At 33.7% G+C, this 16532-nt stretch overlaps 1 protein-coding gene across 1 annotated transcript in view; it reads right to left on the bottom strand.

The window, feature by feature from the left end:
• Positions 1-16532, bottom strand: part of ROBO1 (roundabout guidance receptor 1) — a 1016983-nt gene that overhangs the window by 875508 nt on the left and 124943 nt on the right. Inside the window, exon 2 of the mRNA XM_081137820.1 lies at positions 13792-13930. Coding sequence (XP_080993946.1) covers positions 13792-13879 — 88 coding nt within the window. The 5' untranslated portion in view covers positions 13880-13930. The remainder of the gene's footprint in view (positions 1-13791; positions 13931-16532) is intronic.

Below are 16532 nucleotides of genomic sequence, written 5' to 3'. Positions count from 1 at the left end.
TCACCTCATTAAAATTACCTTAAATTCTCAATAAATAATTGCCAAAATATCTCTTTTGATCAGTCAAAAATCCAAGATATAATAATTAAACACATATCATACCAAAAAATTTACTGAATAAAGATGAAGAGCAACACATTGTTGAGTATGCTATGTAATTTGGGTTTGTTTGGTTAACCTATTGTGAATAAATATAATATAATATATGTGTGTATATGATGTAGCTATAATAAATATTACATATATATAAATATATTTTTTATGCAGGAACACTAAGCACAAAATTGGACTATCTGGGGAAACCTGATATAGTCTTGTTTCCACTGAGTCTACATATTTTCTGTGCTCACAGAAGCGTATAATAGATGACTTTTACTGTTCTTTTTTTCCAACTGATTCATGCATTTAGACATATTCTGTTTATACATGTTACTGTGTATCTGTTTTTGTGTTTTACAAACTAAACATTTATTGAAATTTGATTATGCTAGTAATTTTAACTATCTGTTCTAATTCCTAATAGTACTATTACCTTAAATTTCAATTTTCTCCCTGTTCTTAGTAGTCATTCAATTAAAATATACTAATTTATTATCTTATCCTTATAACTACTTGTGTCATAAAAATTAGTTAAGTGACAATTCTACCTATCAAGCAATTATTGTAGTCATCTTTGCTTTGCTTTTTACTATTTACTTTAATGATCAGATTGCATGTATGCGTCTAAGATCCTCTGATACGGTGTTTTGTTCCTTTCTATTAATATTTTATTTGATATTAGTAGATCTGTGGCTTTTACATCAAGTTAGCTCACCAATATCTACCACATAATAAATTTAACTGAAAAGAGGCCATTCTTGATAGGCTATAGATTTCTTTTCATCCACTGAAACAAAGAGTGAGCTGTGATATACCATAGGGGTGAATCACCGTTCTTTCAATAACAACTCCAAAGTCAAAATGAAATAAACAGGGACAAAGTCGTGCACATTAAGCACAGAAAAGACAAAACTTTCCCTGTTACACAGCAACTGACCAAACAGCCTTGGGCAATTCTAGGCAACATTTGAACGTTTCCTTATTTGCTTCTCTCGTTGCTTTAGACTAGTGATTTTCCAATGCTTTCTGCAATCAGTATATATTGTTGTCTTGGTGTGTTTTTTAAAAAATGAAATGCAAAGAAACAAATGATAGGAGCCTATATTTTTGTTGTTGTAAAGTACTTCACTAAACCAGTACAAAATATGAAAGTCCTTCCATTACCAATATAATTAAAAATAGAAGTTAACTGTGGGCATCCTTCTGTTTGCTTCATGGCATGCTTTCAAAAATTAGAATTTTGGGTGACATAATTGAAGGCTCTAAAAAACTCATAATGCTAAACAATCCAGTAATAATTATAACAAAATCACCCCCATAGTCTAAATATGTGTCACAGCGTCTGTTAAAAGAATTCATAATTTTCACATGAATCCCTTGTGGGCCCTGAAGTTTACGTCACTGTTTGAGTAGAACTAACCATTGTGACTTACATTCTTATACATATATTTACAAACAAATTCTCACACATTCTGTTAAACTTGCATTACTTTCTTTGGTTTAGGTTGTGGTGAAGCTGTGTCACATCTGTCGTCATAGCAAATTATAATGTCTCTACACTGATTCATTGTTTTCTGCTCATGAAATAGTGTGTCTACATTCTATACTGAATAAATAGTCTGTTGGGACATCAGAGGGATTCAAAGCACTGTGTAAAAAGCACTATTCTGAAAAAATGAAAAAAGACTAATTATTCTCACATCCATTTTCCACATTGAAACCCCTCCTTTTAATGTCGTTGTGTTTTCTCTCCTAACTCCTCCGTGAGTCTGAGCAACTCTCCTTTCCAAAGGCGTTGGTTCGGTCATGGGCACCATCATCCACCTCAACACTGCCTGATACCCTTTCAATCACTTGTATATTTCCTGTCCCCTTCATATTTACAAAAACCCACTATTGTTTTTTCAAATAATAGCGGCTACTATTTATTGAGTGCCTCCTCCAGTTGACGTAATTATATTAGAAACTTTACAGTTCTTATGTAATCTTCACAAACACACCACAGGGTAAATACTATCTCCCTTTAAAAAACAAACAAAAACCAAGCAAAACAAAACAAGCAAACAAACCAAAAAAATCCTTGTATGAGTTTCCAAAGTTCACACATGTCACAAAGAATCCAAGTAAATTTAACACTAAAGGCAATGCTTTTGATTAATATTGCCCAGCTTATTTGCTATAAATCAATCAACCTGTTAAAATGGCTGATTCCTATTACACTTGAGAAAAGCTTACAAAAATAAAATAGAAAAAAAAGACAGCTCATCTTTAAAGAGGCAACATGATGGAAATGGCAAGAAAGTGAAATGGCAGATTCCTTTTAAACCTTATGATTAAAACTTGTGATCAGTAAAAACCAACTTTCAGACCTTCCCAGAGTGTGTGGAGCTGCTGTGTGCTTCCAGACCACATCACACAATTGACGCACAGAATTTGCTGCACCCACGTAACACTTCTGAATTGGTCCTCTGATCCCCAGTAAACTACGTTTCCCTTAAACAACTATCTTTCCTTGTAACATAAATTGTCCCTGGTCTGACTTTTCAATCTCAATTTTATTTGTTCTGTTTTTAGCCACATTTAATATTTTAAGATGCCAAAAATTCCTTTTGTGGTTAGACAGACTATCATTTCCAATTATCATGAAAAATAAATATTAATTTAATTATCACTCACAAAAATCATTTAATATTACCATTTCGCATTTTATTCTGAATTCATAGATCAGTGCTTTAGAAGATATTCCTTCCAATATTATTTCTTTAAACTGAAGACATTATAAGGAGATTATTATTCTAAATATTTAAAGTTTCTTATGTAATGAAGATGATGTCACAGATTTAAAAACTCTTAGGAGAAAATCAAGGTGACCTTGGGTTTGGTAATGAGATTTTAGATACAACATCAAACACATGTTCCATGAAAAAAATTTTTGATAAGTTGCACTTAATTAAAAATTTCTGCTCTGCAAAAGGAGAATGCATATAGAAGTGAAAGAAAACATTTGAAAAATATGTATACGATAAAGGATTCAAATCCAAATACGTCAAAGAAGTCATAAAATGCAACCAAAAATCGAACAGCCAACCCAATTAAAAACTGGGTAAAAGATCTAAACAAACACCTCACTAAAGAAGAAATGTAAATGGCAAATAAGCATATGAAAAGAAGCTCAGTTCATATGTTTCTAGAGAACTTGACAGTAAAACAAGGAAATATCACTGCACACCTATTAGCATGGCTAAAATGCCAAATACTGACAGCAGCAAGGCAGGGAAAGTGGAGCTACAGGGACATTCACTCATGGCTGGTGGGAAGGCAAAATGGTATATAAAAAGTCTGGCAGTTTCTTAGAAAGTGAATCTTAGTTTTACCATTAAAGTTCTTTGGTGGAAATTTATAATAAATCTATAGTTATGAGAAAACTATGCCAAAAATTGGATTCAATGAAATAAGTTTCACTTCATTGGCAAACTGACCCAGTGAATATATCAATATATTAATTACAGGTTGAATTAAAAGGTAAAATTACCTCTAATTAGTATTAGTCCATTTTTATGATATCCATAATTTAATTGTAACTACTATTCTCAACTGCTGACATAATTACGATTTAGCGTACTTTTGAAAGAAAAGTATTATAAAATTAGTCCTTGTTATTGAATTTACATTATTTAGAATCTAGAAAATACCTGTGGAAAGAGCACAGTATCTACTGAAGCTACTTTTCTTTTTACCTAGGAACTTCTGTGGGAAAACAAACAAAACTACTTTATATAGCTAAATAAAAAAAAATGCAGCATTAATTTCAGCACTGTGGTTAGGAATTTCTACTATCTTGATGGTGTGAGATCCCAAGTAAATAGGCTTAGTTTTCTAATGAACAGATTTTTAAACCTGAGAAAGACACTTCCATCTGAAGGGGGGGAAAAAGAAGCTTTAAATGGATAAATTGTAATTATATTTGTCTTTATATTATTGTATATTTTTCTTTACATTCACTAAGTGTATGTGCATTAAAAAAATAGTGATCTATTAAGAAGAGTTGGTGGCCAGTGAATAGGTGTGCCTTTACATAAAATAGCTTTGAAGAACATAAGATATATGTCAGGCTTGATTTCCCTCCATATATCATATTTCATCGATTCAGGCAGTTTTTCCCCTTATTCTGACTCTGTATTCTTGCATTGATGGCATCTCACAATCGCTGTGAGCCAGACAGCAGTTTTGATGTAATTGTCATTGACTGTGATGTGATTACTTGGTCATAACTGTTCATATTGTTGTCATTTCAGCTGAGTTATGTGCGTTATGGGGACACACAAGTGGAGTTTAATTGTCATTTAAAATGTCTTCCATGAGCCCACTATGATTCCATTGTCAGTAAATGTTATTACTATTTGAAGCTTAGAAACAAAGTTTCAGGCATAGACTTGAGGAAGGAACTATTTATTGATGAAGCAATGGCTACAGATATATGTATTTTTTTGTGAAGCAAAAATTAAAGTACTCAAGAAAAGAAGACACACTTAGGTAGAAGAAGGTGCCAACTACTTGATAAATTTCAAAATTATTGTTTGTTTCCCACCAAACTAGATGCAAGAGAAAGTGTCTATTTCTTCAAAAGGAATGAAACTTCACAGCATTAAGAAGTTGGCCTGATTAATCCATTCCACAAAACAATCCTTAAGTCATTGTTTATGTCTTAATGGGTAGTTATATTTTTTTCTTAGCCATACATAATGGTTCATCTTACTAAAATCATTCTTACCTTATATTTTATTTAAAGAAAATTAAATTAGCTATAAGTTGTTGGAGGGAAGTAACACTTTCTATTCTACAACTACTTAAAAACCACAATTTTCTTATCATATTGGAAAATAAAAAATATATATGTGCAATTGAAGAGGTAAGAAGTTAATGGAGTCATGAGATTATAAAGAAAATCTATGACCTAATGAGCAATGATATATCAGGAACAAGAAAGGCAACAGGATGCTGGGTCCCTAACCTCAGCTTACGGTAATAGCTATGCAGTCCTTAGGACTTTAATTGAATTCCATGTCAAATTATGAATCTATGTAGGGTAAATATTGAAATAAAGGTAAAAGACCGCTTAGAAAACTGTGAAACTACATTATATGTTTCTACAGAATCATATTTATAAAAAAAATTCAGTAATTTGAGTAGATATATCACCCTAATACTGTGGTGACTTAGAGAATGCCTATGAACATTGATGGAAAAAATGTTGTCATAATAAATCTTACCTTACTTTTAGGAGCATAAAAAAATATTTTTTAACTTCTATATCAGCCTATGTATATTAACCAAACCTAAAAGAATAATTTAGAATAATAAACACACATACTTTTTATGCATACGCTTATACTGAAATGTATATATAAATGTATATGTAAATAAAAGTATTATATATGTATATATATAGATATATGTACATTGTGACTCCCTTCCTATATGTATATGTCATGTCTTCTTTCAAAATTTTCACAGTAAGGTTCTTTTTTGAGGGAGAAGGTCAGTTTTATACTTTCAAGCCTTTTCACATTGAATTATTTAAAAATTATTTGTATTTTAAAAGTTTAAAATACTCATTTTATTTATTAATTGTTGAATTGATAATGGAAATCATTTCCAAAGCAATTCTCCCACAAAAACATGGCAGAGACGCTGTATCTGTCTATACAACAAAAGACACAGGCATGCGGACAGAGGAAAGCTGCAAGTAAAGGAAAAGAATAAATGAATGCTCACTAGGAAATCTAGAGAAAAATAGTTGAATGAAGTAATGACAGTGTCTCAGGCAAATGGGGAATTTTTTACGAAAGGCTTTCTCCACCCTCAGGCACAATTACGACAGCTGTACCATATAGCCCCTATCAGTCATAATCTAGACTAGCACCTCTTTCTATTAACCGAGCAATAGAGGAGCAAAAATTACTTAGCCCATTCCATCTGAGGCACTCGGCTTGTTGCAATGCATTCTGATGGCTTAATTAGGTGGATAGTGTGGCACATGGGGTTTTTCAGGCCATTTCATCACAAAGGCACTATCATCAAAGCAGAATGGTCCTGGGCTCCACAGCTAGGTTACAGACAGGAGTTTCTTCATGGAGTGTCTTGTGGCTGAACGTGTTAGTGGTTAGTTTGCTTCCATCTACTTAAACAATTAGGTAAAGCCCCCGACTAGTAGACCAAGGCTAATAAAGAGCCATGGAATTAAGAACAGCTGGCAATTTCTCTAGTTATTAAGATCTCATCTTCAACTGAGTGATGTTCTCTGGAAATTAAGGAATGTTTATTTTTCCTTTGCGTATTTGTTCTCTTTCAAGCCTGGACACCTCTATCAATGGGATATCCAACCCTATTTAACACCAACAAACACAAATATATCGAAAAAGTAAGCCAAGGTCACATCACAATATCAAGTGACATGTAATAATCAATTTAAAAAATGTGTTTATGACAGTAAAGGAATATGAGGGAAAAGTCTGAGAAACACAGTTACACTGAGAGAATAAATCATATATACCAGATATTTTAATAGCTATTTACTTCATAGATTGGTTGTATTGTTAAGCTTATGAGTGCTAATTTTAATGGTACGGAAAAATTTGGCTAGTGTTAACATCTATACAAGAGACAATAACAAATAATGTATGCATATATACATATACACACATATCTGCATAGGTGAGTATATACAGGGTGTCCCAAAATATATATACGCACACTTTAACAGCTGATAGCTGTATTATGAAAAGGAAGAGTATTTTAATAAGCCCTGCCTCTATAATTATTTAAAGTGTGTGTATAATATTTTGGAGACACCCTCTATATATGAATAGTGCTTTTAAATAGCATTAGAAATCATTTTGAACTTATGTCCAGCAAAGACCATAAAGCAAATACTAGTTCTATAACCAAACAGAAGGATGCTATTATGCTTATATATTTTCTACTTGATCTCTTAAAATAATTACATATTAGAAATCACCTAGCAAATACACACTAAATCAAACCATAGTTTGGCAGGCTATGTCCGCCAGCTTTCACTAATGATTCCACCACTGGCTCATCCTCAACAATGAATCTTGAAATCATTCTGGAGTCTTCTCTTTCTTTTTTCTCTCACTCCTGCCATTACTCAATAGTTCTGATGCAATATCTTATGTCCATTTCTGTTTGTCTTTTCCATTTCCATTTCCCCATCTACGATGAGGCCTCTCCCATATTTGTTTTGTAACCTGTTCCTCTCAATAATTTATTCATTTATCTAAAACCATTCAGGAATAATTTCTATGTACCCCTTAATATTTTAGGTATGGATAATACTTTTGAACACCTCCATTTTTCTCTCTTTTATCATAATGATAATTTAATATAATTAGAATGTTAGATGTGTAATTGGGTTTTATTATTTTTCCTCCACAGAGAAAGGAAAAAAGATCACAAGAATGTCTTCATTCACATTATCTCCTCTCACCTTACAACACTATCATGTAATAGTAGGTGTTAAATAAACATTTGTTGAATTAATAATTAAAAATAAAAGAAACAGATGTACCACATTTCCACTGAATTATAGTTCTAAAAAAAAAAAATCTTATTGGGTTACTCCCATTTACACCCTCCAAATGTCTCCCTACTGTCCAGGGTTTACATTTGCAGCTTTTTAGCATGGCATAAAGAGCTCCTCAAGATTTGAACTTCAAATCTGTCTCTGGACTCATCTCCAAACATCCCTTAATATGCACTTTTCTACCAAACTAACCAAGTCATGGTAATCATTATTATAGTCATCAAGCTCTGTCTCTTGGCGCATGCCTGAGATTTTCTTTTCCACTCACACCTTTTCATCCAGGTAGAACTCCTGAATCTAAAACTTCAAGCACTCACAGTGGGTGTTTAGTAAATGTTAGCTTTCTCACAAACTCTTATTGTTAACCTGTTCTGTGAAGAAGTTTTCCATGGCCTCAAGTTGTTGCTCTGGGCTCTAATAGACATTGGCAAAGACACCTTTCAGGGTCGATCACAGAACCTCATTTTTACTTTCAGCTGCATTTTCTCTCAATGGTACTTGTGGTTAGTCACCGCCCCACTGCAACCAAACTGCAGATTAGGCCAGTAACAAGCATTTACGAATAGAAATATTATTATCAACGTTAGTAAGAACAACTTTTATGTAGAGAATCATCTCACTGTCCCATGTCCTTTGGTTACTTATCTAAAATACAGAATCAACACAAGCTAAACCAGACGTTCTCTCTGAGGGGTAAACTGACATAGGGAGAAAGTAAGTTTTTGACCAAGGAAACACAAATAATACAAAGCAGAGAGAATGTTCAGACGGATCTGAACCAAAACCATCTTTTCTCCACCATAGCATTTCAATATTCTCGATGCTTCCTAAACAGTCTTTCTTTCCTTCTTCTCTCACTCCCTCTCTCCCCTGCTCTCTTCCTTCCCTCCTTCTTTAGTTCATTTTTTCCTTCCTTAGTATGGGTGGGTCCTTTGTTATTTTGGTTAAAATTAAATTGTGAAAAGTAGCATTCAGAGAATACAGATTTCTCTTACTTTATGGTGTTCTTCTAACATTCATAAGGCTAACAAAAATGTATAAGGCTAAGTTCTTATTATGCTTTATTTGTAGTAAATATTGCTCCTAAGTATCACATTTAGGCATAGGTCATAAATGTGTACTTGGTCTTTTCATGGTTCTAACAGGGCTGACTTGCTACACACAGTGGCACAGTGCAGGCTGACAGTAAGGGGCCCATGCAGATATTTTAATTTATTTTAAAATAAGAAGAAAGACCCATACAACCAAATATTATATTCATGGTGATGTCAACAGCTTTAAAATAAAATGTTTAATATTCTCTCATGAGGGAAAGCAGCCCATGAAGACAGAAGTACCTAGGGCTCCCGTAAGTCATAATGCAAACCTGGTTCTTAGTCTCTTTTTACAGAAAATTTATATAATTGACATGTTATTCTAATTTGGATATAGACTCCCAGCCACTTCATGTTTGGGTTAACACTTGACTAAGGCTTGGACAAAATTTAGAGGTAATTGTATCCGTTAGGTCAAAGTAAGGATCATGTAAAGTCATTTTTAATTATATATGTTTTCACTGATCTATTTATTAGTTTGATGGCTTTTTGTCTTGAGCTAATACCTTTCATCTATTGTGAACATTTACATTTTTAAATCTATAAACATTACCAGGAGATAAAAAGAGTAAGAAATAAGAACAAAATATAAGCAAAATATACCAGCAGTGGCTGCAAATCTGCTCCCCCCCCAAATCCTTGCAATATATAAAACAGGTATCTTCAAATACTTTAATACCATTCTCACAAAAATCTTTCCTCAGAGAATAAACATCTTTTGAATGTATTGAACTGTTTCTATCAACTTATACTTTGTCAAGAGCAGTGATTCTCAAATTTTCTGGGTTAGGTTGATTGGGTACTTGGAGTACAGGTTCCTGGGTCTCGAACCCCGGCTCTGTCTCAGTGATCCTGCAGGAGCCCTGGGAAATTTCACGTTTAAAAGCAACTAAAGTGTTTCTGAAAAAAATAATCTCTGCAAAACATGCTGAGAATTCTGTCATCATACAGAATTGTCAAGTGGTGTATAAAACCAAACCATTTTGTTTATAGTAACACCTCTATGAATGCATAATTGGAAGAAATTGGAAGAAACACGTTGATGTGCTATTAACCCTCTTATATTCTAATACAGAAGATATAATGTTAAGCTTTTTTAATTAACTGATTAATTTGTAAATAATGAGTACAGTTAAAAAATCAAAGTATTTATTTATGAACAAGCAATCTCTATAGATTCTAAACAATATGCATTTTCCTTATCATTGCCCATGGCTACAGCGCTATAGAAACTAGTCACAAATCATCACAGGAACACCTTCCTGTGGACAAAAACCTGTGTGGGATGCACATGAGCAACATCACTAGCTAAGTCATGTATTCCAAGAGAAACAAAGATTCTACCTATCACAGTTCAATTTCAGAAATTTACTTTTAATGTTTTTTTTTGCATTATAACAAAGATATAAAAATCTGAAATAATTTCTCACATCTATTCAAAATCTGCTGAGCATGTGAAATCTAAAAGAAAACACAAATATAGGAAATTTTGTAGATTGTAAGTATATACTTACTATTATTACTAAAATTTGACATAAAGAATTCTTTCTTTAGAATTTTAGATTTATCTTTAGATGGTTCAAATACATATAACCCTTAGCTCCTTGTAATTTCTTTCCTTTAGAAATAACAGAAAGGTACTGAAGTGGTGGTGGAAGGATAGGTGGGGAGTGCGAACAGTAAATCATTTCAGACAATTTCACACTCAGGGCTTGTTGACATGAGGCCGGGCAAAGGAAATAACCCTGTCAGCACCTGCATCTCTAATGAAGGACCAGGCTGCCGCACATTTAGAGAAAAGAGAGGAAAAAATAAATCATGTTTAACTTTAAAGTGGGTTGTCAGGTTTATTCAAATAGAAATACAACCTTGTGTGCTTTCACCCGCCCCACGGATTTCCATTTAAAATCTTACAATATACACCTTGAAATCAGCATTTTTTAACTGTACATGTTCTTTACATTTTCAATTCAACCCCCTATCTGTGAAACACATATTTTTCAACCTATTATTTACCATTTGTCTGTCCTTGCCTTCTGACATCTGTTGCAATCAGAGGTGGACGTTTAAAATGTAAAGAGGTGTCTGTGAGAGTCCTGGAAGCAGGGATGGAGTGAAAATGCGCCAGCCCGGACGCAGCAGCCTCGGGAGATGAGCGCAGGCCTCTGCTAAGAGGCGCATGTGTATGTGCGCAGGGGGTCAGGTAGATTGACAGGAGCAGTGTCTGGCCCTGCTTTTAATAACCAGGCAGCTTTGAATGGGCTCCATAGGTAACGAAGGCAGCAACTCGAATGGCTGGAGAGGCCCAGTCATTCCCAGAATTTACTCCTTTCCTTCCTTTTCCCTTAAAACTGAGGCCCTGTTTACCCAAAATAAGATTTCTTGATTGAAAACATACAAGTAATCTCAAGTCACCCCTCTGGCACACCAACCACTTCACATACAATATTGTAAAACATAAGAAGTTTTAAAAACGTGTCATACAGGGACACAAACTAGATAATAGAAAACAGGAGCTGGGGAATCCATCCATTCCAGCATTATATACAAATGATGTCATAATACTTAATTACGCCAAGTACCCAATTCACAGCTGGACTGAAAACCTCTTGATTATTGTGGGTAATAAAATAATCTATATTGTGACGACTATTTTTATTGCTCTTTATTTTATCCCCTAAGGCACTTTTTCCCCATTTATCTGATCTTTGAAATAAATTTCTGATGAAGGAAGGTATTTTCTTAAGGGAAATGTGGAAGTAAACCGGTTGAATGGGAAATTGTTTTTTAGAGATCTTCCCATCTTTGCTCCCTCTGACCTCTGCACTAAACTCAACCCAGGTCCCTGGCCTCTACTAAACACAATGAAGCTAAAATAACAAAAAGTATAAGGACCTCCCTTCATTCTGAGGTGAATGCGAAGAGATGAGATACTGAGGCTGATGACTCCTTTCAGTAGGTTTTCTAATTTCCCCAGCCTGAAACCAGTGCTCCCAAATGAAGGCAGTTATGAAAATAACTCCACTCTGCAGGTGTGCCCTTTGAAAGCTAACAGCATATTTCTTTTGACAGGCAAATTATGTTAAATAATTCTTGAACTCTGTGGTCCTGATCAAGAAAGACATTTAACTTCATACATTTCATTTTGGGGTACTCTTATTTCTTTTTAAGGTGTTAACCAATTGATTGCCTTTGTAACCAGTCTATATATTGCACTGAACAATACATTCATGTATATTAAGTTTTCTTTAGTTTTGAAAAAAGTGTTTGCATGTAAGAGAGCCATTGCAGGGTTTTGTCAAATTTTGGACAGAATTGCTAACGTTGATTTATCTTCTCTGAAATTACACAATACCTTCTTGAATTAAAAGGCAACTTTCTATTCCATAGATAAAGTTTACCTGAATGAAATGGTAACTGTGTATTCCGTAGATAAACCTTACACCCTCCCCATACTTTCATGCATGCATCTCTTCTTCCAGAGATATCTAGAGAAACATGATTCAAACCACACTTGACCATTTTGATACGATTATCTGATCAATAGCTAGATCGTGAACTTAATTTATTGACTTATACCTGTTATTAGCCTAAAGTGCTACAGTTTATACATAACTGCTAACATTTATACCTAAGCTCTATCTATATCTACGTTTATATCTATTTCTATAGTCGTAGTTTTCAAAACACTTCCATCTAATTGCCCTATTTATCCTGACAATTTGAAAGACAGTGCATTATTTTGTACTTAAATTTGCAGTTTTTGTATACTTAAATAGAGCATAACATTTTTTCATATTGTCACATTTTTGATATTTGGGTCATTCACTAATTTTAATCAATATTTAACAGAGTTGTGACAAGAGAAAGGAATGTAGGAACAGATTATAAATAAAAACATAGTATTTTAAATGTGTTAACTTAATTCAACACAAAGTAACCAAATGCACTTTACTATAACAGACTTTAGATTTTCTGTATACTTCCACCTTATGAAATGTTTTTAATAAACCCATTTGTTTGTTTACAGCTCCCTTATCTTCAAGGTCAAAGTGTCAGTCTTAACCCAGCAGAGGAAAAATAAATCCAAGCCTCTGGATCATTTGAGAATCCTGATTTGTCTGGGGATACACTTGATAAGTTGTACTTAGTTGCTGAATATGAAAATAAATGTAACAATAAAACAAATAAATAAAAATCAGCTTACAGTTTGGTTAAACAAGACATTGTATGCCATTAATTTATGAATAACTTGGCTAAATTATGGTGATTCATTAAATACATCCAAACAACTACACATTGGTCCCGTAGTTTGATCTAAGAGGAAAGCTGAAATAATATTTTGATTAGTGTATTGATATATTTTTCTATATCCTGCTACTATAACATTGGGTTTAGGTGATTTCCTATAAAAGAGTATAAGTAAGGCTTTTTATAGCAATGCTATTCTGACACAATTAATACAATGATGACTTCAAGGAACCAGGCTTCTAACTGCACTGAAGACAATAGTAACTACGGCAGCAACGGAGCAGGCCTTGCATTGCTCTTCTCACGTCACTCAGCCTGTTAATTAACATGTCTCTCCCGCGAAGAAATGTCAGTGTTAGAAATGTCACCTTTTCGATGTTCCTTTTCTAAGGTACTACATGCACTGTAACACTGCTATTCTTTGGTTACACATCTCTTCCCCACTATAATTGTCCTCCCACCACTCTAATTTACTTAGTTAATATAATCGCTCCACACTCGTTTCAGTGACATTGAGTTTTCCTAAATTTTCTCAGTTTCTCTAGGGAACGAATAAAGTGCTCTGTACTCAAGTAGAATATCTGATCCCTGGAAATAATCAGCACACATACTTAACCAACCATTCGCACACACAAGTTCCAAAGAAAGCGAACAAATTTGATTTATGACACACAACATAACAATGAATTCAAAGCAAAGGAGAAATACTGGCCAAGGCTTGAGGAAGGAATTCATGGCACTGACCTGGAATAAGCTGGGATGGGAGCAGCTGATTTCTTGACAAGCTGAGGAGTGATGTTATGACCAAAAAAGGAACATGTTTCCATTTCATCTTTGTCCCTTCCTTGCATTACACCCAGCCAGTGGCACAGATATGTTTTATCTGGGGGGAAAAACAGAAATTTATTTTCTTAATGGTTAGTGAAGTTGAGATAAAGAAAATAGTAAGTTTTTTTGTGAAAAATTATAGTTTAAATGCATTTAAATGTCATTTTTCAAAATGATGAGAGATAAATGTTTAAAATGAATACAACTTGCACAGAATATAGTATATACATTTTAAATAAATGCAGCATTTATTAATTTTGAAAACAAATTTTCACTCAGATATAACAAGCTATTCCATAGTTTTCTCTATCCTTTAGGGTAGGGGTGGGGAAACTTTTTTCTGCCAAGGGCCATCTGGGCATTTATAACATCATTCAAGGGCCATATAAAATTATCAACTTAAAAATTAGCTGTGAATACAGCTCCTAGATTCATTGAATTTCGAGTCTCGCCTGCGGTTGCCTTGACAGGGCCAGACCAAAGGATTTCGAGGGCCATATGTTCCCCATGCTTGTTTTAGGGGATATCAGGTAAGTGTTTTTGATTTCCCACCAATTTAGTTGGAACTTGCTCATGAGGTCTAGGAAACTCTATGGTTAGTCATTCGCTAAACAAATATTTACAGATGGCTTTTCATGAACCAGTTGGTGTGCAACTTTGAGGTACAGCAGAAGACCAAAATATATATTTTCTCTTCATTCAGCCACATAAACAATTTGAGGCCACTTTATTTATATCAATTTATAAACAAATTAAAAAAAACTTTTGTAGATTTTCTGTCCTGAAAAGGCATTTTGTATCAATCACGTAGGGCCCAAGGAAGCATAAGAGAGTGCCTTGTAGACAACAGCGCTTCCATTTGGGGGCCTCAGTCAGGGTGGGGAGCAACAAAGGGCAGATGGGAGACTGCTCAGTGCTGCCTGGGAGGGCTGCCAACATGCTGAGGAAACAGCATTTGAGATACAAGATAATACTTGATCAGAGAAGAAAATACTCTTCCTAATGAAAAATCAATTAACCAAATATTCAAAATTTTATATATGTACATAGATAGATGATAGATGATGATAGATGATAAATGATAGATGATAGATAGATGATAGATAGATAGATAGATGATAAAGAGATAGATGACAGATAGATAGATGATAGATAGATATAGATGATAGATAGATTAGATAGATAGATGATATAGATAGATAGATGATAGATAGATAGATAGATAGATAGATAGATAGATAGATAGATAGATAGATAGATATAGATAGATGATAGATAGATTAGATAGATAGATAGATAGATATAGATAGATAGATGATAGATGATATAGATAGATGATAGACAGATAGATGATAGATGATAGATAGATGATAGATGATAGATAGATAGATAGATAGATAGATAGATAGATAGATAGATGATAGATAGATAGATAGATAGATAGATGATAGATAGATAGATAGATAGATAGATAGATAGATAGATAGATGATAGATATAGATGATAGATAGATAGATGATATAGATAGATAGATAGATGATAGATAGATTAGATAGATAGATATAGATAGATGACAGATGATAGATATAGATAGATAGATGATAGATAGATATAGATAGATAGATAGATATAGATAGATAGATAGATAGATAGATATAGATGATGATAGATGATAGATAGATGATGATAGATAGATAGATAGATAGATGATAGATAGATAGATGATAGATAGATAGATGATAGATAGATAGATATAGATGATAGATAGATATAGATAGATAGATGATAGATAGATAGATATAGATAGGTGATAGATAGAGATAGATGATAGATAGATAGATATAGATGATAGATGATAGATAGATAGATAGATAGATAGATAGATAGATAGATAGATGATAGATAGATGATAGATAGATGATAGATAGATGATAGATAGAGATGATAGATGATAGATAGATGATAGATAGATAGATAGATAGATAGATAGATAGATAGATAGATAGATAGATAGAGATAGATAGATAGATAGATAGATAGATAGATAGATAGATGATAGATAGAGATAGATAGATGATAGATAGATATATGATAGATATATGTGCAGTTTGTTTTTGGTTCTTAGACTTTTCCAAGATATAATATGATTGAAAAGATAAAAACAGGTACTAAGGAGCCACCGTGGAGTTTACTGATAGATGCTAATATCGTCCAGATTACTTCCAAGATGACTCTGGTGGGAATGTGAAGTCTAGAGCAATTATAGGACACCCGGCACAGAGGCCATAATAGTAGCACGGGAAAGTATAATGGATGCTCATGAAGGACACTGGCAGGTGAAAGCGGACAAATGGCTGGTGCTGGGGAGGGAGTCAGATAGGTGACATTATATACGGTAATACTTCGCAGGGACTTGGCAAATGATTGACTTTGGGAGGTGGGAAGGGGAAATACATTTATTCATTAGTCTAAAATACATAAATAAATGTAGCAGGATATAAAATGCGATGTGTCCTGAAGAAAAACAAAATTCTACCGCACATTTCTGTGATGCCTGGAATGCTAGATGGGAAACTGGTGGCCTACTCCATTCTGTCGTTTGATCTACACCTGCCTAGTACCAATTTGTCTATTTGAGCGCAGTTCTTACTTTCTTA

Source organism: Miniopterus schreibersii (genome assembly GCF_964146895.1).
Source record: "Miniopterus schreibersii genome assembly, chromosome: 5".
Classification (NCBI taxonomy): Eukaryota; Metazoa; Chordata; class Mammalia; order Chiroptera; family Miniopteridae; genus Miniopterus; species Miniopterus schreibersii.
This window is presented reverse-complemented; position numbering and strand designations above follow the sequence as displayed.